The 22,059-nt window shown below is 43.0% G+C and overlaps 2 protein-coding genes across 7 annotated transcripts in view; both read right to left on the bottom strand.

Annotated features, from left to right (window-relative positions):
* arhgap46b (Rho GTPase activating protein 46b) overlaps positions 1–3,299 on the bottom strand; it is a 61,333-nt gene extending 58,034 nt beyond the window's left edge. Inside the window, exon 1 of one of the 2 annotated variants that reach the window (XM_064298557.1) lies at positions 3,141–3,299. In XM_064298557.1, coding sequence (XP_064154627.1) covers positions 3,141–3,154 — 14 coding nt within the window. In that variant the 5' untranslated portion in view covers positions 3,155–3,299. The remainder of the gene's footprint in view (positions 1–3,140) is intronic. The other variant, XM_064298559.1, reaches the window with a different exon arrangement.
* A 2,339-nt stretch (positions 3,300–5,638) lies between these two features.
* Positions 5,639–22,059, bottom strand: part of LOC135234203 (extracellular sulfatase Sulf-2-like) — a 118,138-nt gene continuing 101,717 nt past the window's right edge. For 3 of the 5 annotated variants that reach the window (XM_064298552.1, XM_064298553.1, XM_064298554.1), the window contains 14 exons: positions 21,735–21,885; positions 20,485–20,660; positions 18,450–18,578; positions 16,970–17,026; positions 16,522–16,651; positions 14,141–14,348; positions 12,884–13,139; positions 12,575–12,671; positions 12,317–12,411; positions 11,710–11,769; positions 11,310–11,479; positions 10,826–10,968; positions 10,230–10,353; positions 5,639–8,221 (listed from right to left, as the gene is read on the bottom strand). In XM_064298552.1, the coding sequence (XP_064154622.1) occupies positions 7,581–8,221; positions 10,230–10,353; positions 10,826–10,968; positions 11,310–11,479; positions 11,710–11,769; positions 12,317–12,411; positions 12,575–12,671; positions 12,884–13,139; positions 14,141–14,348; positions 16,522–16,651; positions 16,970–17,026; positions 18,450–18,578; positions 20,485–20,660; positions 21,735–21,885 (2,437 nt within the window). In that variant the 3' untranslated portion in view covers positions 5,639–7,580. Of the gene's footprint in view, positions 8,222–8,775; positions 8,830–9,163; positions 9,198–10,229; positions 10,354–10,825; positions 10,969–11,309; positions 11,480–11,709; positions 11,770–12,316; positions 12,412–12,574; positions 12,672–12,883; positions 13,140–14,140; positions 14,349–16,521; positions 16,652–16,969; positions 17,027–18,449; positions 18,579–20,484; positions 20,661–21,734; positions 21,886–22,059 lie in introns of all 5 variants that reach the window. The other 2 variants (XM_064298555.1, XM_064298556.1) reach the window with 2 other exon arrangements.

Below are 22,059 nucleotides of genomic sequence, written 5' to 3'. Positions count from 1 at the left end.
TAGTGTCTCTTTCCCTGCTGAAATTAATTTTAAGCATACCCATATATACCCCAACACCCCCATCCCTGTTCACCACACCAGCCTCCAAGTGACTCTCCTGAACCATGTTTCCTGAAAATTATGTACATGCGCGCACACACACACACACACACACACACACTTATGGCCATTTTACAGTTTGGCGAGATGTTATCGTTGCCACCGGCGACTATCACAATTAATGGTCGCTCCCATCTCCTGGAATAATCTTTAGCGAAGTGTAAAATCATCAGCTTGCCTAACCTTAAAATAAATAAAATGGAAGCGCACACGTTTGTTTAGAGTTTGATAAACACAATTACAATGTTTCTGTGTCTGTATGCTGCCGACAGGGCAGACTACAAAGATGCCATTAATAACTCTTCGGCAATGCATTCTTATGGACTACGAGTTTAAACATTTCATGAGCAACAGAGTTCAACGTCAAAGTTGGGCGATAATGTAAGTTCGGAGACAATGTAGCCATATTCATCGGCCGATCATACATCACCCAACTGTAAACTGGCCTTTAGATAAGAGATCACACCACACACACAAGCACACTGTCCTTTCTTTTGCTCTTAAAAGCAGTTGAGTTCTCTTATTCTCACAAAGTACAGGTCTGTTGTTAAGGTGTTCACCCAATCAGCATTGACCAGGCCACTTAAAGGGCATCTAAGGCACAAAGCTCAGACTCTCAGTGCTTTATACAGCTTTCACAATGGTGATCTCTACCACCTCCACAATAGGCATCTCATACACTGATTTGTTCTGCAGCCCACCATCCAACAATAGTGCTTTTCAATGCAAGCCTACAGTCAGCACGAACTAATCCCAGGCAGAGGAAATTACCCATAATGCCCAACGCCCATCCCACCTGGAGTGAAACAAAAATGCACCAGTGATAAAAAAAGAGAAGCGTGCTGCATCATTTTGTGCTTTATGATGACAGCTCATACATATCCACACATACAAACACAAACAAGGACACCATGTCACTGCACACTACGCACACTCCTTCCACACCACAGTGAGGTGTCAGATACTCTGTCAGATACCTCCCACCCCCCACCCTTGAGTGACGTAGCTATGGAGTGACCCCTCCGTCTTCCTCTGACCCACAGCAGCAGGAGGCAAGTGATATGTAAGCAAAATCTAATACCACAGAGGAGTGTCCGGGCCACTCAGAGAGGAGCAGATGTTGTGGAGGGGCCAGGACACACACCTGTCCACACCATGTCTTCCTCTGATTTCCCAGTTGTCCCACGTGCAGGACTGGGTTTGAACACTCCACCTCCCCCCGGCACGTGCGGCTCAGTTTCTGTCCATGTGATCATGCAGATGGAACGCAACTTTTTGCTACACAACTTCTGAGAGATGCACCCTTAATTAACGGATGAAAGGAGTGCAGGTGGACTGGGATGGCATTAAAGTCAGACAGGAAGCTACAAACACAATTTCTATACCCATCAGTGCCAATGAAGAGTGTAACAGATGGCTATCCATTAACACACACACACACACACAAATAACATTTTTGGCTCTCTGATGTCTAAATTTAGCAATGCCTTCTATGAAAGGCAAGGAATCTATCTAACCCATTACATGAAGGCTTCAACTTGCAGTAGGATTACATCTATATAAAATACTAAGTGGAAATAGATCACACCACGTAATTCCACTGTTGGTTTAAACAGAAAACTTTTCTGTCATTAATGAACAAGCTGTGGTCTCATAAAGAAAATTGGGAGAAAGGAAAGCAGCCTACACATCTTTACCAGAGTGGAAAGAGGAATTCCAGAGGAAACAACCCTTTGACTCAAAATAGTAAAACAGTAGTTAAAACTAACCACAGCCAAATTAATCAAGTTAGACCTTTCCAAGCCACAATATAATGTTGTAATATCTTGCGCTACTTCATCCCATAGCAGTCACAACACTTCCAATGGCAACAGGCCTGATAATGAGCGACGCATATTGTACATTTATGAAGAACAGACAGAGATGGGGTTAATTAACACAGAAAGTAAAAGTAAATGAAAACATAACAGAATTTCCAATAACATTGAGTGCCGAGTCAATGACAGTGCCAGCAAAATGGTCAATAATACCATTTTCCAGTGTATTCAGTCACAAAATATTGACACATGGAAGGCGGGGAATGCTTTTTTAGCAACAAGACCGCTCTGAATTGTGCTAAACCTGACTCTGCCGCACAGCATCTGTTCAAAAAACATACCGGTCAAGACGAGACACGTTTCAGTGAATACCCCATTAATCCAGGCAAAACGCACAGAATTGATGTTTGAATTTACAAGTTGCCGGAAGGCATAGCCATGTCTGAAACGCGCATTCCCTGAACTACACTGCAATCCCGAAACAGAACAAAGGTTATTGGACAATCTTGTCTCTTGTAACAGATAAACAGATCATGCGTACTGAAATTTGTATCGAGATAACTAGCTAGTCTCTAGAAGGCACAGAAGCAGACAGCAAATAAAAAGAACAGAATGACGTCTAAAATAATGTTTATCGCACTGTTTAACAAACTTCAGTAGGCTACTTAAACAATAAATAAACCTTAGGCTACATCTCGGATGGGGTACTTTATTTAAGTAGGTCCATGCTTATTTTGGTTTTTATACGTTGTAACCCGAAACTTGCTAACGACTGGCTACCCAATGTGCAAATAATAACAATTATTTCATTAATCGAGAAACTTGTAACAATGTAGTATGGCTAGATGGATGTTTCACAACGCTTCACTTGTTTAATAAAATGGGTTGTGCTTTGCATTGGAAACTGACAATACATTTACATTTAAAACACTTAGACATCACAAATTGAACCATCTACGAACTGGCAGGGAGACGCTGCGACAAGCCAGCTAACTGTGCATTATAGACCAAACTTGCAACTATTGGTTAATATTGTTCATACCTGGCTAAGAATTACAGTATCCAGCAACAAATCTGACCAATTGAGCATTGGTGACTGTGCTCCTTTACCGAGCGGGAGGGTTTGCTAAAATGCTGGTTTAACTAAGTTGTCGCCCATGCAACAAACTTTCACGGATCAATCTCAAAAGTATACTTTTATTTCTGTTGATGATTTATTCTTACCTTGCTTCGGTCATTTTCCTCACATTGTACGAGCAAACTTGTTTTGAAATTGCTAGATAATAGCTTCCCCCCTTGTTGAATGCGAGCGATACACGGTTTGGAGTGGTGAATCTCCACCCCTGCCCTGAGTACGTGAGTCAGTCAGTCCTCTCCCGGACCCCTCCTTCGTGCAGTTGGTTGGCAGGATATGTAATTTGATCTCAGTACTGTATGGCCGCACGCTGGGGAACAAGAACTGGAATCCCGCTTCTGCCATATATTTATTCCACTTGGTGTTTCAAGGACTCCATCTGGTGGTGCCCTAGAGGTACGACGAACAACGTAAAGGACGCCAGTAAGCACGCTATTTAGCATAGCCACCAGCGGGCACAAATACGACCCTCTCACTAAAATCAAGATCACAGAATAGAATGCCCTTAACTGCCCTTACTACAGCTCTCCGATTATGAAAATTTACCTTCGTTTAATTTTGGTCAATTTTTATTTGGAGTAAAATTCACATGATTTTTTTTCTATAAACATTTACCAAAATTAAATAGAGATAAAAATTCTTAATCTTAATGCTAGTATGGACAGGATGGGGCCTTGTTCATAATACAAATGGACCTAAATTAAACAGAAGCAAGATTTTGAAATCTAAAAGCTGTAATATGTAGTATTCTAATCTCTGGTACTGGTCTTATAGCTCCCCTTCTCACGGCTGAAATGCTATTGATTTTTCATTTCACAGTACTAATGTTACCTCTAGCTATCCAGCTAGCTACGTTAGGCGGGGTAATTACTTGGTGTGAGTGGGTGGGGTTGAAAATGAAGGAGGACACTTCTTTGATTGCAAACAGGCCAAGAAATCCTGCATAGTTTACCTTTAACCAAAGTGTAAATGTCCAAATCTAAAAGCTGTTGTAATGCCAGTAGGGGGCAATCTAATCTGTGGTTCTGCCTTTATATCTCTCCTTCTCGTGGTTGAGAAGTTATTGAATACTTCTTCAAAGGGTGAACTTGTGTTTCCTTGCTCAGGTGTCCTTTGGGAGCCTCCTAGAACCTCGCTCTTAGCTCCTTCAAGGAGCATTTAACAAGTTGGAATGCCCCTTGCTGAAGTATTTTTTGGAACACATGACCTGTAGATGATCGACTTATGTATCCACCTCTTCCCATCTGCCATGGCTGTAATTGATCTGGCTTAAAACTGACACTTGACTAAACAAGCATGTTAAATTAGCTTAATACACATTTCCTCAATTCCTTTGTCCTCCTGTCCTTTCCTCAAGTCTTTTCCTTGTGTCCTCCTTTGGATGGAGCTAAGGAAGCAAGGACAGGATGTGAGGAAAAGATGCAAGGAGGTAAAATAAGTGCTAGGAAAGAGCCCCCTTGTCTCCTTGGTCCTCGTCTGACCCAGAAATCGAGGTTCACCATCTTCAAGGACATTCAAAATCGTTAAATGCTCCTTGTAGGAGCTAAGAGCGAGGAGCTAGGAGGTACCCAAAGGATACTTGAGCGTTTTTTCACCCAGACTAAAACTACGGTAACCTCGGCCTCTATAAACGCTGTTGTGGAATGAACACGGAATGAATATGTTCTACAGGAAAGACAACAATGACTCATCACCTTTTGTTGTTTATTAAAATTCACCTGTGAGGATTGTATGTTCCCCTGCCATGATCTGTCCTTAATCCATAGATAGACTGCGATTGCATCTCAGTTTACGTATTCAGTTATAGTTATTACAGCTGGTAGACAGCCAGTAATTGTTATTTATATAGGAATTGCTGTAACTTGTATTTAAAATAGTACCTTCTGCTGTGCACTTACACTGAATTGCATTGGAAATATAAGTGCATAGTATAACAGCTTTGTAAATTATACTTCTGGCTGAGCTAAATTTGATAAGAGCCAATTAAATGTACACTTTTCTCTTCATAACCCAAGTGAAAAAATATTATTTTAGTATTCCATAATGGCAGAGTAATAGCTCAAGTACAATTGAAGTGTACTACTTTATCCTTCTATCATACTAGAAGTATAATTCAAGTTTATACTATACTCCTATATTAAAGTATGCTGAAGCATATTATTTTTCATTGGGGAATGCCCTCATACAAATAGGTATTAATTTTATAAAGAATTGTGTCAAAAAGCTATAGCTGCACACCTTCGTAACTCATCAGTTATTTTGTGTGTGCATAGCCACAAGTATAAATACATTAATACCCTGAGGACTACAGAACACTCACACACTACCTGAGCATAAGCAGGACTCTTTCGTTCAAAAGTTAAGCATCAAAATGATAATAAAAAACCTTAACTGTATAAGATGCTTAGAAAAATTTGTGAAAAACCTTCAATTTAATCTGCATACAACAGATATATCATACTGTTTAACCAAGTGACCTTACCGACCTGTTCTGGAAGTCTTGTTGGACAGAGAGGTAAGAATGAAGACACAGTCACAGACACACCAATTCAACATGCAAAAGACCAACTGTAAAAAAAGACACCAGGGCATTCAACACTTTATTCACAAACTAATAACTGCTATCAAATGTTCACTGGTAAACCAAAGGAAACAAAAATATATGTATGATAAATCTATGTACTGTACATGGCATTGTTATTTAAATTGCCTATTTTTTCACATACAGCAGTCCTGTTAAAAGTGCTAATGAAAAGTCTGTATTCCTTCCTTCCTCTATATTTTCTTTCTTTGAAGGAATATAGGGACATAGTAGTTCATGTCACAATGTTGTAAAAACATTCAGTGGGGGGAGTTCCTTTGACAGAAAAAGCTGTTCATTTAGGATGTGCCTTATGACCAAAAATGAAGCTATAAAAATCATAAGGCAATACTACAGTTGAAAAATTTTGTAATATCCATGATACAGAACACATTGTTGGATCATTTAGCCTCTTTTGTGTATTATAAAATATATTTTAACATTTACATGAATTGCAAAACATACATTCAAATACATACAGCAATTTAATATATTTGTTCAGACTGTCATAGCACCATGTATAGCGAGAACAAATAACCAGGAACAGCAATCTAATGTTAAAAAGAATGTGACATTTGTTAAACACACTTTTTTATTTTTAATTAACTTTTTTTCTATGGAAAAGATGCAAATAATATGAAATTCACTAATGGAAATACAATGTGTGGTCCATGAAAACATAGATAATCTTTCTGATAATGGACCATTAAAAACAAGGATGTCCTGTGTGTCTCAGACAGAATAAATCAGACAGAGCTACGTTTTTTTCTAGCTCTGATGTTTGGCTGGGGATCACAAAATGGAGTTCAGGAGGAAGGACCCTCTGTGAATCATGACCAGCCTCCTCCAGACATTCTCTTTGACCTTTGGCATTGTCAGTGTGCGGGGATGAGCTCATGAATGAAGTGACTAGACCGAGCATGATTAAACTTGGGTTCTCTGGGGCTTGTTTCTTGGTGTACGCCAGCCCACCCTGTTAAAAGGAGACAGACACGGTCTTCCGGTACGATCTTCCCAGTTGCTGCTGCTTACTGAGAAATGTACCTCTCTGGGAAAACTTATCTTCAGAAAATGCTGATATGAGGACTTTTACTTGATTAATTGACAGAAAAAAATGAATGGAATTAACATATAACAAAAATACAATACACCTCAACAAGGTACTTTTGCCAGAATTAAATGCATTAGTTTCTAAAAGGTAAACTGCAACACTGAGATGGCACTGAGAAAATAATCTTTGAGTGAAAAATTGAAAACCACCCCAGCTCATACGCACCACCATTTTCTCCTCTGCCCTGGTTGTGTTTTACACAAGGGGGCATGGAAGAGGGCGTAGGGTTTGGGATTCAACAATACAATCTCATACATTCGACATACATTTTACCGTTCTTGGGTGTGGTTTAGCTTTAGCTTCATGGTCTCAATTCAAAGTCGAAGGCCAGACGTTAAAATCTGTAAAATCAATGTGCCAGGTACACAACTGGGCTGTGGGGGGAGTCACCACAAGGATAAAAGAAAAAGGCAAAATCAAGTATGAACACAATACAAAAACCTTTCCATGGAATCTGACAAATATCATAACAAAACATGTTTTCCCTCCCCCCCATCTCCCAAAATGTCTGTTACATAACAATAACAAGTGTCGCATTTCAAGCCTAGATGATCTCCTGGTGAAGTCTCTTACTCTTATCTCTCCAGCTTACAGAGGGGTACAGGCAGTAACAGACTGCATCCCTGGAACTGTGGGAATTCTCAGTGTGGGCTATGGGAGAGGAAACTGTCCTGTCATTCTGGGGCCTGGTCATTTTGGAGCGGCGTCTTGTAATAAGGATTTTGAAGGTGCGGAATCAGGGAATTGATGTCATGACAGTATCACATTTGTAACATGGCATTTCTTCTGCTGTTTTTGGGGTTGAATTAGCCAGAAGGAGGAGGAGGCGGGGTTGGTTCAGATAGCAGCCTCAAATATTTCCTCTTGAACAAAGTTGGTGCAGTCACAGGGGGTGCTGTTTGCCCTCCGATGGGATGGCTGCCCCCTCTGAGGCTCTGGCTCTTCCTCATCCTCATCCTCCTCCTCCAGGCTGAGCTGGCCGTCCTCCAGCAGTTCATTGAGGAGGGAGATGGAATGTGCCCAGTTGGCTCCGCCCTCCTCCTCGGGAAGGGCAGCGGGAGAGGAGGGAGAGGGCGCCCCCTGGCTGAGCCCCAGGGCACTGCGCAGGGTCTCCACGCCGGCCTCCCGCAGCAGGAGGGCAGGCGTGGCCAGGGTGGTCAGGTAGAGGGCAGAAGCGGATTGGCTGGTGGAAGACACCAGCGTCTGACCCCCAGCTCCTTCCCCTCCCGGCACTCCCTGGTGTGGGCGGAGGTGTCTGTCGGCATGGTTGAAATTGCCCAACAGTGCAAACATTCTGTCCACGGCCCCTCCAAAGTTGGTCCAGTCCTCCAGGCTCACGTTGAAGTTGAGTTTGAGATCATAGGCGTGCTCGTCAAGTCTGTACAAGGTTTCAAGTTCTAGCCAGTTGGTTTCCCCCGGAAGGTCCAGGTGGAGGGGCTCTGGGGCCCTAGCCCTCCCATCCTTCCCAAATCTGTCCTCTGATAAGAAACAACCACAAAACACAAAGAAGTATATGACTGCCATGGATTAGGCTTCTGCTTACATTTCCACACACTTTTTATGGCCCGCATAAAACCCAATCCATTTTGTGCAGAATCCATTTTGCTCATGATTTTATAAAACTGGCCTATTCGAGATATTTTATCACCACTGCTTTCCTCTACATGGGCATAGAAATGATGGTGGGAATATTTTAACGCCAGCCAACTTAAATGAAAAGAAAGTACTCCAAAAAAAAAAACACATGAAAGACGAGGAAAGTGATGTCATTTTCAAGGCCGAGGGACGGTCCCCTCTCTACAGACGAGAAGTGAACGGAGAGAGAGAGAGACGTGTCTGAGATGAGAAAGGACAGCAGTAGTCCACATGGTCCACAGCTTCATGCAGAGAAGAGACAGAAAATGGTTACGGTGAACTGGCCCAGATGCAGCATGCAGCTAAACCGACTGCCCCGGAAAAGAAATGCAAGTTAAAGCAAAGGGGAGGCCAGGCTGGCAGCGGGGTCGCGAGGAGCGGATGGGTCCAAACTCACAGCGATTTGGAGGTGGGCTTCTTCACTTTTGGCCATTTTCGACGATGAAACTGCCTGATGTACAAGCAACAATAAGACAAACTGTTATGCTGCCCCCTCAAGCGAAAGAGAGAGAAGCTGCTGACTGGTAGAGTAACCCCCTGGTTAAAAGCCCGGATTACAAACCCTCTTAACAGCGAGCAATCATGCAAGATGCAGAGAGACAGCACACAGAAATTCCTTTGTGTTCATATAAAACTTGTTACATTAAATGTGGTGTGTTTTTAATGTTTTTTTTTTAATTAAAAAAAAACTAATTTTGGTATTGGTGCCAATCAAAAGCTTTGGATAATGATTTGGTGTTAAGACTTGCAGTGCAGAGAGAATTTAATTTAATGAGCAAAGATACCTGTATTCATCAAAGCTGCTTCGCTCTTTACCTCCTGAAGAAAAGACAATATCATCAGTTAGAGAATAGAAACACAAATTACTGCATTAAGGCAAAGTCTAAAATCTAGCCTTAGTGCCTTTAAGGCCAGATTCTATGTAACTGCAATGCATATTGTCCTCAGGAGTAACAAACTGAAGCAAGTCTTACCTTCTTTTGATTGGACAATGCTCTTTGTATTAAATGCAGCGACAGCTGAATTTGAGTTGCTCTGCATTTTTCAGAAAGAAAGCAACCTTTGCTTAAATTGACTCTAAAAACAGGACAAAACGCATTGCAGTGAGACTGTATCTCGGCCTAACAAAAATGTCCTGTGAGACAGACCAATTTGTGATTGTGTCATCAAACATTTCACTTAGAGGATTTTTAATTGTCCCATAGGACATTTTTGGAAAAATGTTAAAGACCAAATAAATAGGTTTAGGTAAATGTGAGACACAAAAACACATACAATATGAATTACCGACCCTATCATTAACTTCGTTATTGAATAATCTTTATTTAAGATAATTATTTTGGCTACATTATGGTTGTAAATTGTAGTTCAGTCTAATTAAATCTTTCTTCATTATAATGTACTAGGAAGGGTTTATATTTTTATAAGTGAATAATATGTGTTTAATATTAATATGATAATATTAATTAAATAAAGTTTTGTTATTTTAATGTTTAATGTTTATTTATTACTCCAGTGGGAAAAGTAGAGACTGAAAAAATAAAGAGAACAGAAAGCAAGGCGGGGCTTTGGCCTGGTGACTCGTGAGGATGGCGATGATGGGATGCTGAACAGACTTCACTCCTCCAATCACTGGCCAGGGGTGTGGCCATCGAGGAAACACCCTGCATGTGTACATCATGCGTGTGTGTGTGTTCTCCATGTCACTGCATGCCTCATTTTTTCTGAGTGTGTGCTTGTGAGAGTATAGAGTGCAGTGTGTGAAAATGAGTGTCTGTGAGTGTGTGCATATGAGCATGAATGTATGTGTGCATGTGTGTGTGTGTGCATGTGTGTGTGTGTGAGACTCACCGATCTCAAGGTTACGTGTGCGGGGATTACACTGCTTGTGACCCTTGCAGCTGCGCAGTTCCATCAGCTGAACATGCAGCTGGTTGAGAACATGGCGGTCCAGTGTATTCACTGCATTGATCAGCTGCAAACAGAGAGAAGAACAGTCAAAACACAGCACTGTAGGTAGACAGAAAGGGTCTGCCTGACTGTGAGTGGGGCCACAAGGGAGGTCAGCCATGTGCATGTATATTCACCATCATCATGACCTTAAGATCAAAATATTTAAAAGACAGTAGTCCATATCAGTTTAATCAAAGTGACATTAATCCATGAAGCCAGAAAAACGAGCCAATATAGACCATTATGTGATCTTGGCTGTATTTAAACATAAGCATTTGTGCCTTAAGGCAGTTCTAAGTTCTGGAAAGAAGTGGGCAGATCATTGTTGCCTGTGCCAGAATTGGTTTATTTCGGTATTAAATGAGAAGAGGTAAAACTAAAAACTTCACGAAAACTTTAAAGAACCACATTTTCTTAGCAACTATGACTATGACTTTTTTTGACTCCAATCTTGATTAAGATTGAAGAAATGAAGAAAAACACCTCAGGCATACCTGGTAGGGGTCAGTGTTGAGGTCGAAGTACTCCAGGAACCCTGTGGCGAATTCACAGAACAGGAAGTTGTGCGTCTCGTTGATGGTTCTCATGCACCAGTATGTGTTGTTATTGGCGCTGGTGCAGGCACAGAATGGACCCACTGCAGCAGGAGCAGAGAGAGCAATGTGAGGAACACGTCAGGACATATCATATCACATGGTCACAATCAGGCCTATGTCAAATACAGATCTGAAATACTCTTATGGCCAAATTTTATACATTCCTGCAGATCCCTGAAAAAAAAAAAAAGATACATATTTACTCATCAAATCACACAATCATGCGAAAGCCTTTTTGTCTGAATATAGATGAAAATAGACAGATTCAGTACTCTTCAGGAATGTTGATTTTAGGAATTTAAGCATTTTAAATAATCACAATACGGGCTGTGTGACCATTTGGATGAGGGTGAGGATTGGCTGCTGTGCTGCACTGCCTTACTGGTCCAGAAGGGGGCAGTCTGCCAGTGCTGGTTGTCGTGGGTGAAGCAGGTGAGGCCGGGCATGCTGCAGGTGTCATTGTTGCGCAGTCGTTTCAAAAGCTTGCGTAACTTCTTCCGTCTCTTCTGTTCTTTCATAATCCACAGCTTTTTGTCTTTATCCTGCATTTTCCTGATTGGGAGAAGAGCCACAAACATCCATAAATCAGTATTACACACACAAACACACACACTTGCAGATCCATGCACACACACACATGCATACACACTCACACACACATGCATACACACACACGCGCACGCACGCATGCACGCACACATGCACGCACAAACACACACTCACAAACTCATGCACACACACACACACATGCACAGTTGTGTATGCAGCATTGTGATCCATACCTGAATGGGTGAATAGTGCCTCCTTTATGCCTGAGCTTGCCCTTGTGTTTAGACTGGTACCTGAAACACAAGGACACGGAGGACATTGGCATGTAGTCAAGGAGTCTCTGTGAACCACTGATGGAGTGAATACTGACTGCCTATACTGAGTCGGCATTGACTGTGTGGCTGTAATTCTGCTTTTGTGCTGTAAATAAAGACTGTTCAAATGCGATAAGAAATACATTCCCAAAAGTTGGTGTTGTACTCTGAAACAGCACTGCCAAAGATGGCCACAAGGGGGATCTAGTGACACTAAATATTGTACTCAGAAGATTACCACAAGCTGTACTGTCACAGCAGAATGTAATGTATTTTAGTGAAAGGTAAAGAAAGTCATGGGGATCAGTCAAATATACTCCCAGGATGATGCCTCAAGGTACATGGAGCAGAGCCAACATATGGAATCAGGCGAGGTGGTGCTTGTGCAGCATTTTCTAACATACTGGCACAGGGAATACTTTAGAATTCACAGACACAGCTATGGGGAGTGAATCCCTTCCCTCCTCAAATGAGGGGGAATGCAGAGTTAAGTGTCACTCAAGCGGTGGTGGTGTAAGACACTTACACGTATCTGTTGCAGTCACACTCCCCAGGCCGCGCCTTCTTTAGGTGACCTCTGACCTCACGCAGGTTCTTTATTTTTGTCTGCAATGTTTCAATCTATGTAACACACACACACACACACACACACACACACACACAGATTTAGAAGATGGCACTGTATTAAAACATGTAATATTATCAGCCTCTACAGCTCTCTGTAACATTACAAATCCATGAAAACATTTATGAGATCAGAAACCCTGCGGAGATAGGGCAGTACCTCATGGTCAATGTGCAGTTTGTGGTCCTTCCATGCCTGCAGTGACTTGTACAGGCCCGTGTCACATTTGACTGTGTCATTGGACAATATGGAGCACCTGGGGAGGAGGGGACAGCACCATTTAGCTACTGTGCGAAAATCATGTACATCACTTGCGTCTTACCCCCCCTGCACAGGTCTCTCAGTGAGAAGGGAACTGAACTTGATGCAAATCAATGTTACCACTGTACTGACCCCATAACTATAAATACAATAGTCAGCACACAAACATATTGTACACACACACACAAGTACACAAACAACACTCGCCTGTGTGTGACCTTGATGGATGAGGGTACTATGAGGCTGTTGCTGCTTTTGGGGCCGATAGTCACACCCATGCCACTGAACTCATCCTCCTCCTCCTCCTTGCGCCTCAGTACTATTTCACTGGTCTGGCTTTGGTTCCTGGGGGCCACAGGCTGATACCCGTCCTCCAGGTCCACGGCATAGAGTTCCCCATCCATCTCCATGGAAACGGAGCGAGATGAGCGGTTTCGGGAGTAGTTCTTACTGCTCTTCAGCTCTGCCAAAACGGGGGCATCAAATCAACATAAGCAAATTCATACAGAAATGCAGAAGGCTTAAACAGATGACATCACATTTATGGAAAATGAATATGGAGGTGAAGTTTTTTTCAAATTTCACAGGTGCCTCTGCTGTAATACCCTTGAAAAAGACAGTTGAATTACCACTCTATTAGAAAAGTATATAATTTTTATTATCCAGGGTAATGTTTCTGTTGACCACTAGATGGTAGTGAAGATTTGTGTGTGCTCTTACTCACTCCAGCACTTCTTGACTCCAAGCAAAACAAGCATTTTCAAATCTTTACAAATAAGATCAGCAATACATGGTCAGAGTCAAAAGGTATGGTATTTACATTTGTAAAAAATAAAAATAAAATAGTTTTTATTTTCTATGGCTTATCAAGTCTGCAAGAAGCTAGCACCTTTCCTGACCACGCCATGCCTGGAGCAGCTGATGGGTTTAATTTTCTACCTGTAATTTGTGAAATATCATGTTGCAGGAAGACAAAAAGACAGTGTGTTTGTGAGAGCAGACCAGACATATGATCTCAGCGCAAATCAGACATGGATTTGGAGATCAACAGCACAAAGAAGACAGAGACCATTGAGAGCATTACTTTAACATCGTTAACAGGAGGATTAATCAGATTTATAAAAGAACAAAGATTGCAAATCCTCTGCAACTGATCTCTGAGACTGACCCTGGAGCAGACAGCGTTCATAAGCAGATTCCAGAGAGCCCCCGCCCCGGCCGCCCCGCATCGTGATTATTTTCATAATGACTTGTTTGCAACATTGAAAAGATTTATGAATACAAAATGGTGTTGTGGAGGCACATAAACCTGCCGTGTGCCCCTCCCTAACCACCTCAGCATCAAACCAGAGTACCTACTGTGTTGTAGAAAAGCATATACAAATTTAAATTTGAATTTGAATTAGTAGGCGGCTCAGGGAACAAAACGGGAGACTCAGGGAGGAAATGCCTCGTTCCACTCACTCTTCTTGGACAACAGCTTCTTCTTCTTGAAGGGGCTCATCCGGAAGGTGGGGAAGTCACAGTCGCAGCCATCCGGGTCCGAGTTGCGTCTGTAGAGCGGCGGCTTGACGCTGGACGGGCCCTTCTTGCGCGGGGCAGACAGACTGGCCATGCCCTTACACTTATAGAGCCTCAGCTTCCCAGAGGGGTCCTCCACACACTGCCACTTCTACAGAGAGAGAAAGAGATAGAGGGTAGAGTGGGGGAGAGAGAGAGAGAGAGGGAGAGCTACTCTTAAAAAGAGATTCTGGTCTTGGCTGGTTATAAATACACACACACACACACACACATACAATACACACATAAATGAGCAGACACAGTAGAGAAAACAGCTGATTTGTGATACAACCCTGAAACCTTGGCACCTCTATTGAATTAAGTCTAAGAGAGTAAAAATATTTGGTAATTACTGTTAATTAGCAATGTAAATTGACACACAGGTGAGAATTTGGGTATTCCTGCAAATAATGCCTAAATCACTTTGCTGGTGGTAATTTTGTGTACAGTGTTGCAATTACTGTATCATGGGGAGTGCATCTGCTGAAACTCTCTAATTACCTTTTTAATTTCAGATATTTTAATCACACCCAGAAAGATTTAAATTTCCGGTAATTAATTCTGCATGTTCTGCCCTACAGTCAAAGAAGACAAATGGATCTCTGCAGAGCAAGTCTACAGTCATCTCCTGTTCTGAAGAAGGATGAGCCTCAGTGTGAAACTTGTTCATTACATTACATGGCTAGGCCTGCTGAGCAACAGGGTAACACATGCAGCTTGTTTTAGTGGGCCAGTACAGGGGAGTCTTCTTTCTTAACTGAACGTGATGCAATACTTGTGATGAAACTGTGCTGAAGGCCTTTGAAATAACATTAAACTGCAGCCTGGTCACCACGTGGTCAATACGAGTCACATGTGAGTCTTCACCTCCCGCATTTAGGCTGCATTCACAATCTGAACTTTCATTCAAATCATCCCCTGCCTCAATTGGCTAAATCATTGCTGCTCCACCCTAACTGGCCTTCTGGTGCATCACCCACAGCAATGAATGAGGTGAGTTACTGCCTACTGAGTTACTGTCAAAGCCCAAAGGCCCTTGATTAAAATGCAATGGATTTTTCGTCTTCTTCTCATTATTATTATTATTTCATCTTGGGTTTTGCATCAATAAAATACGTAAGAAATACTTAATGGAGGTGGTGAGATGATACTAGGGTGATTACCACTGCAATAGAAATAATCACCAAAAAATAATCACCATTTCCCTCCGATACTCTAAAAAGGTTATTTACTCATACAAATGTGGTGTAGGTGGTAAGGCGGTGAGCAGGGCACTATAAAATATTTATGAGATTTATGAGAATTTTTATATCTAGAAATAGATCCACAGAACAGGCTGTCATCTGGGCTGAGCTTAGTCACCCAGCAACACTTGTGTAGACCGTCTGCTTCAGGTTCTGAAATTCTCCTCCTAATCAGCCACTACGAGCTGTGACACCTGTTCCCCTCTCAGGTGCTGAATGAACAGGGAAGCGGGGGTGACAGGAAGAAGGAGCAGAAGAGACTGCTTCTGTATCCTTCTTATAGTAAACTGCTAAGCACTTGTTGTATACCTGATGATAAAATTTTAGATTTTCCAAATATAAGTGCTGTGATGGAAAATAAGGAAAGACCGGGATCAAAGGAAGCGAAAGAGAGCAAGAGAGATTAATTAAGAGAGAGTTAATTCATTCATTCTGAGGGGGCCCTTGGTGGTTTAGATGGTCTGGGAGTTAAATGGTCATATTGATAGATATGTGAACTCGGCAGAACAGACCTGTATCCTTTCCCTCTCTCATTAATGCCAGACATTCTTCTGAAGTCTGGAGCTGTCTTTGGGGACAGCTGATTCTATCTGCCATTAGAAAGTGTTACAAGACAGCCCTTCTTGTAGCTAATCACCCCAAACATCTCTCTCTTACCAAATCTCACTCCGCTGGGACATGCCCTGACTGACATAAAACCCTCTTGAAGTCTCTGTGATTGACTCCGTGTAAATCAATGATCTTTCACTATTCAAGGATCACAGATGTTGAGAATGTGTCTGTAGATGCAGAATGAATGTGATGTAGAACTTCAGTCTTGCCTGTAACATGAAATTCATATTGAGAAAAGTATTGTACATCCATTGTGATGCGTGTGTGTGCGTGTCCACGCATATATTAAAAATATTAAATGGATTCAGAATCCAAAAAAAGAAATATGTGTTGCTATGTATGTCTGAAAGAGAGCAGAAATAAACTACAGGTATGTATGATATATACTATATGTTGGTGCGGATTCAGGCAGAACTGTGCCTATTCTACCTGTCCCAGCTGTTCACAGGGTGTCTGGTACTCCGCACGCTGGCACAAATCCTTCACTCGCTGGTACTTGGGCAGGAAGTTCTCCTCCTGGGCCACATCCTTCCCATCATCCCGCTTATGCAGCAACTTCCTGTAAGAAGTGGAGCGTGCCATATAGGTCAAGTGTATCCTGTAGACATATCCAGCTACATTGCATATTAATGTGTTTTCCCCCTTGAGTTGAGAAAAAAAACTTTCCATTCTATCCCTCGGAGCAGAGAGGAGTTGTGGTTATTGTGATGCAGACCATCTAATTGAAAAACTAGTGCTGTATAGGAACCACCTCCTGCTGCACATGACTGTACTGGGAGATAAAAGCTCTGCGATATAGTAAATGGGCCATATTATTCTCTGTGATTCGAAGCCTGAAAAACAAATTCCAAATGCATGATTAATTTTAACTACTTACCCCCTCTCTACAAGGAACGAGTCTCTCCACACTTTTCCCTTCTTGTTAAACTGGAATCTGAAATTAAATGGAAGAAACAAGATGTCATCCACAATTACACAATTTATGATGGAGCACATCCAAAGCCGACAGAGTTGTGGGTAGTTCTGCTCTATCCGCCGACAGCAACAAAGCCATACGGTCCTGATTTAATAAGACCTTTAGCACACGCAAAACCAATAGCATGACCAATAGCATGACCAGGCTCCAAGTGTGCATGTCGCAATGACATAAAACTGAGTGGCTACATTTACATGCACACCAATACCCTGATTATTGGGAGTAATCAGTTTATGCCAGTATTTAGATTTTTGCATACACATGGATATAAGTAACGCGATTATTCCAATAGTCAAGTTTACATGATTTTTTCTGTAATCAGTTTTTTCTCGACGGACGCGATGTACACAGCATCCATGCTTGTTTTCATCTGGGACTTTAGACTTCTGCATGACGTGCAATTTCAAAAGGCCAAAAGAAAGCAGAGTAAGACATGTACATGCACAAAAAAAAACAAAAGATTGGGCAAAAATCCAGGTGTCTTAACTGGATTTTGAATATGCTGATTATGATCTTACACCAATAAAGATAATCAGATAAAGGCCTGTACATGATCATTTCATTAGTTAGTATATTGCCACGACTGGGGTAAGGTCACAGTATTAGTGTGCATGTAAACACGTCCACTGCAGTGTACATTATATTGCACTGGCAAAAATAACAAGACAAAAAAAGACCTTCCTTTTGACACCTGACCTTTCCTGACTCTTCTAATATATATGAGGCATTGATCAAGCAGATCTCTGTGTCTCAGATCTTGGTCAGGAACCAATGGGAGCCAGCCCGCCTCCCATCAGAGGGAGAGAGGAGTGAAACTGCCAGAAAGCCATGTCCTGCTTTACCCAGACCATCGCCGTCTCCTGTCCCCACCAGCCTATTTCAAGCCAGGCAAGACAATTTATTTCTTATTACATTCAGGAGTGCAAAGAGACTGGGTCTCCATATTGGAAGGCACTCACCGCCCCCCCCCCACACACACACACACACACACACACATACTCTTTCTCTCCTCCCCATCTGCACACTCACATCCCCAGTACAATTCTCTCCAGTATTACCACATGTATCGATGCTGCGGCGTCTTGGAGAGATCGAGGGGGATTATTTAATGTCTGCTCTTAATGAAAGCAATATCCAGGCAAGCAAAACAGTATTGCCGGGGAAGTAATTTCAGTAGATGCCATAGCAACACAAATCCAAGCCAATCTGATCTTTTATTCAGTGCCACAGTTCACAAACGACAAGGAACACAAAGTAAAGCCTTAAACCATATTCACACACAGACTGGCATTTCATTCCACACATGACCCACACATGCCCAACACATGGGACTGTCCTTGAAACAGCCAGGCAGTTTTACACACGACCGGCCCTGGCCCACCTGTTGACCGGCCTCTCGGTGTCCAGCAGCTTGAGGACAGACTTGCCGTCCATGTCAGGAGGGATGTCCATGCCGGCAATGTCGAGAATGGTGGGCGCCAGGTCAATATTCAGCACGATGTGAGGGTTGCTATTGGAAACGCAGAAGTGAAAACGGAGAAAAAAAAAGAAATCAAGGACACTCAAAAACTGACCGATGTAATCCGAAATGTCAACTCATTTCAGCAGCAGGAAGTCTTGGATGAGCAGTGCTGGGCAACAATGAGGGACTGCAAAGCCACGAGACACAGGGAGGAAAATCAGCAATGTGCCAGCGGAAGGGTTATCTACAGAGGTGATACACGCCTTCAGGAGCAGAACCATGGGCTCCACCACGAGGGAGATTACGCAGACTGACAGGGACCTCTAGCCATGCTGCGAGAGAGTGGTGGTGGAGTCTAGCACTCGACTACAGGAAACACTCCTAACTCCCTGAATAATGGCCAAAGGCATCAATTCACTTGATTTGTCAAAACCTCTGTAATATTCACATAAAATTATGATGTCATAGTTGTCATGGTACCTCAATGGACGTACTCAAGGGGCTTGGCTGCTTATTTTAAAATGAACTACAACCAGCAGTTTCTACAGTGGTAGGGTAGGGCATTCAAGTTTATTTCACTGAGGCATATTCTGGGGACTTTTCATTCCCACTGCAGTAGCTTCCCTTGTAAAGTTCTCTGGGAAAACAAACAGTAGGAGGAAAGCAGATGCTGGGCTGCCTCCAATAAGCCTGAGATTATCATCCATCAGGCCGGATACACAGTGCCTGTCTTCCACATCCCAGCAACACACTAGCCAGTGATCTGATGAGCGGGAGAAGGGACAGAACCAGCTTACTGAGTTTCTAAGGATTACTCAGGCCTTTTTCCAAGACCAAGGTGGGGTGTTGTAATGTGGGGGGTCAATAAGACTCATTATGACAGACAGATAATCCCCTTCAAACACTAAACACATTGACATATTCCACACCCCCTCCAACCCCCGTTCACTCATCCTGCCTGCTTGGAAAAGACCCTTCTGCCTATGGGGGACCTAGCCACACTAAAGTGAAAATCACCCAGTAGCCATGTGAACCACTTGTGCTTGTATAATCTTCTTAGCAGCGAACACTTAACAGAAACACCCACATAAACAAAGGTTAATGTTATTACAATGCAGAGAACAACACGGGGGCCACAGGGGGTTTGTGGGTATGTGGCTCACACGGTTCTGAAGGACGCCCCGGCCCACATAATTGGGTTCCGCTCCAGATAGGCAGCGAGGTCAGGGAACTGAATTAAACAGGTTCGGATTACCAATCTGATCCCAGGTCCCTGGAGAAGTCAGACTCTCCGTGCTCAGTTGCGCCGTTAAATTAAATGCATAAAAGCACTGAAAACAAGAAGCAGAAAATAATACAGCAGCAGCAACTAAAAAGTCAGTTCCGTAGCAGGATAGCAGATGAGGATGTCCTTTAGTTTGACTATAAATAGACTGCAGCCTCTCCCTCTCTACGGTGCGGTAATCCTGCGAGCGGACCCATGGGACAGCCCTGCAAATGTTCGGAGGATTTGAGATAATGCTCCAGTTGTGCGCACAGACCCTGCCATTCAGCAGACAAGAATGCAGTTTAACCCTTTGAAGAGTGGGTTTTCGGAATGCTTTTTTCAAATTTCTAGGAGTGTTCTAGAACTCCAGCGCTATCAATTAACCAGTAGTGATTGTGATTGATCTCACACCTTAAAGGGTTAAAGGAAAAGGGGGAGCAGAGGAGTGCAGAATCACAGGGCTCTCATCTTACTGCAGGTTGGCCCTGCCGCAGTAAATTTAGTCCAGACAGATTTGGGAATGGGAATATCAGAGGATGTTTAAAACGAACAAGTGGAAGGAGAAACATCTGCTGCGCTATTAGAGGCAAGGGTACGATAAATTACACGAGTGGGTGGGATTCAGACAAAGCAGAAAATCCAAAAACCTTTTCAAATGACTGGGCATGCAGACAATCAAACGCTTACATGGTTCCTGCTTCTACGTTGGGGCCTCGAATGTAGAACGGCACGCGGATGTCGAACTCGTAGGGCATGGACTTGCCCTTGACCAGGCCAAACTGGCCAATGTGGTAGCCGTGATCCGCTGTGTAGATGATGTACGTGTTCTCCAGCTCCCCGGTCTCCACCAGCATGTTGTAGACCTAAGACAATGACAGGTGTGTTATAGGCCTGTGAGACAACAGGGAGACTGGACATGTGGAACAAGGAGGCATGTTGAGATGAGAGAGGGATGCTGAAATCTAACAAGTGCTAGTTATAAATACACACAAACTATGTTCCCAGTTTGTGACACTGATACACGTTTTACACGACTGACACAATAGAAACTATGTCATTTATTAAGGACATTTATCAGACTCAGCCAGTACAATCCAGTGACACCTGCACACAATTCTATCTTGTACTGTGCTATCCATTATACAAGGTTGGAGGGTACAAAATTATCATTCAGTGTAATCCATTTTCTCATTACAAACAAGATATGTGGCTGGGAAAACCCATAAAACAGAGCGATAGAATTAATCATGAGGGTTTGCTTTAATAGCAGACTGTCTTTATGAGCACTTGAACTGTTGTGAACCCCATTCCAGGCAATGGTTTTTATGGTCATACCACTGTAAAAACCGAAGTTACTTAAACCCAGTGGTTCAAAATGCAGGAGCTGTAAGGCTCTTTAAACGAGGCGTACAAGAAACATGTATGTGCTTCTGTGGAAACAGAATCATTTGCTCCAGTAAGCAAAGAGCAAGTCACGGTCCATAATTTTTCAGTGGGGTGCTTCAAACAACCTTAGCTACTGTGACGCCGTGATAAATCTGAGCAGTCTTCCTGTGTTTACTGCATACATTTAATCTCAGCGAGGCTTGTTTCCCCCACCGGAAGTTAATTGAATCGGATTTACGGGCCCCGGGGTAATGCCGTGCACCGTGCAATAAAGGCCAGGGAGCATCAGTCACCCCAAACAGCAGGTGACACAGGAGAGATCCGAGCACCCCGCCTTCGCGCACACTGACCAGTAAGCACGTCGGCAGCGGCTCTGATTTACAGACAGTACGACCGAGGAAATGAATCTGCTCACCTTGCTTATCCCACACCACCCACCTCCCCACAGCAGTCAAGAGCCAGACGTATATCAGGATAAGGAAACGTCTCAGTCCCGTGATAAAGCTGCCCGGCGCGCTGAAGGAAGGGGCACAGGGCAGTGCCCGACTCACCCTCTCCACACAGTCATCCACGGACAGCAGCGTCTGCAGCCTCTTCCTCTGCAGCATGTTGGTGAACTCCATGTGGATGGGCTTCATGGCGCCCGTGTAGCGCATGATCCAGTGCTTGTCTGGGTTGGGGGCGTAGTTGTAGCTGGGGGTGCTGGACAGACACACGCGCAGGCGAGTGAATGAATCACAAAACCACTCTGAACGATAGACACAAAAGAGGGTCAAACTCTGGCCGCATATTTCTCCTTCGCTCCTTAACCTTGGCCCTGGTTTTAATGATGCCTCAGGTGTCCATTGAACATGGTACGCTCCAGGAGCAGACTTA

The sequence above is a fragment of the Anguilla rostrata genome, chromosome 11 (genome assembly GCF_018555375.3).
Source record: "Anguilla rostrata isolate EN2019 chromosome 11, ASM1855537v3, whole genome shotgun sequence".
NCBI classification, from domain to species: domain Eukaryota; kingdom Metazoa; phylum Chordata; class Actinopteri; order Anguilliformes; family Anguillidae; genus Anguilla; species Anguilla rostrata.
This window is presented reverse-complemented; position numbering and strand designations above follow the sequence as displayed.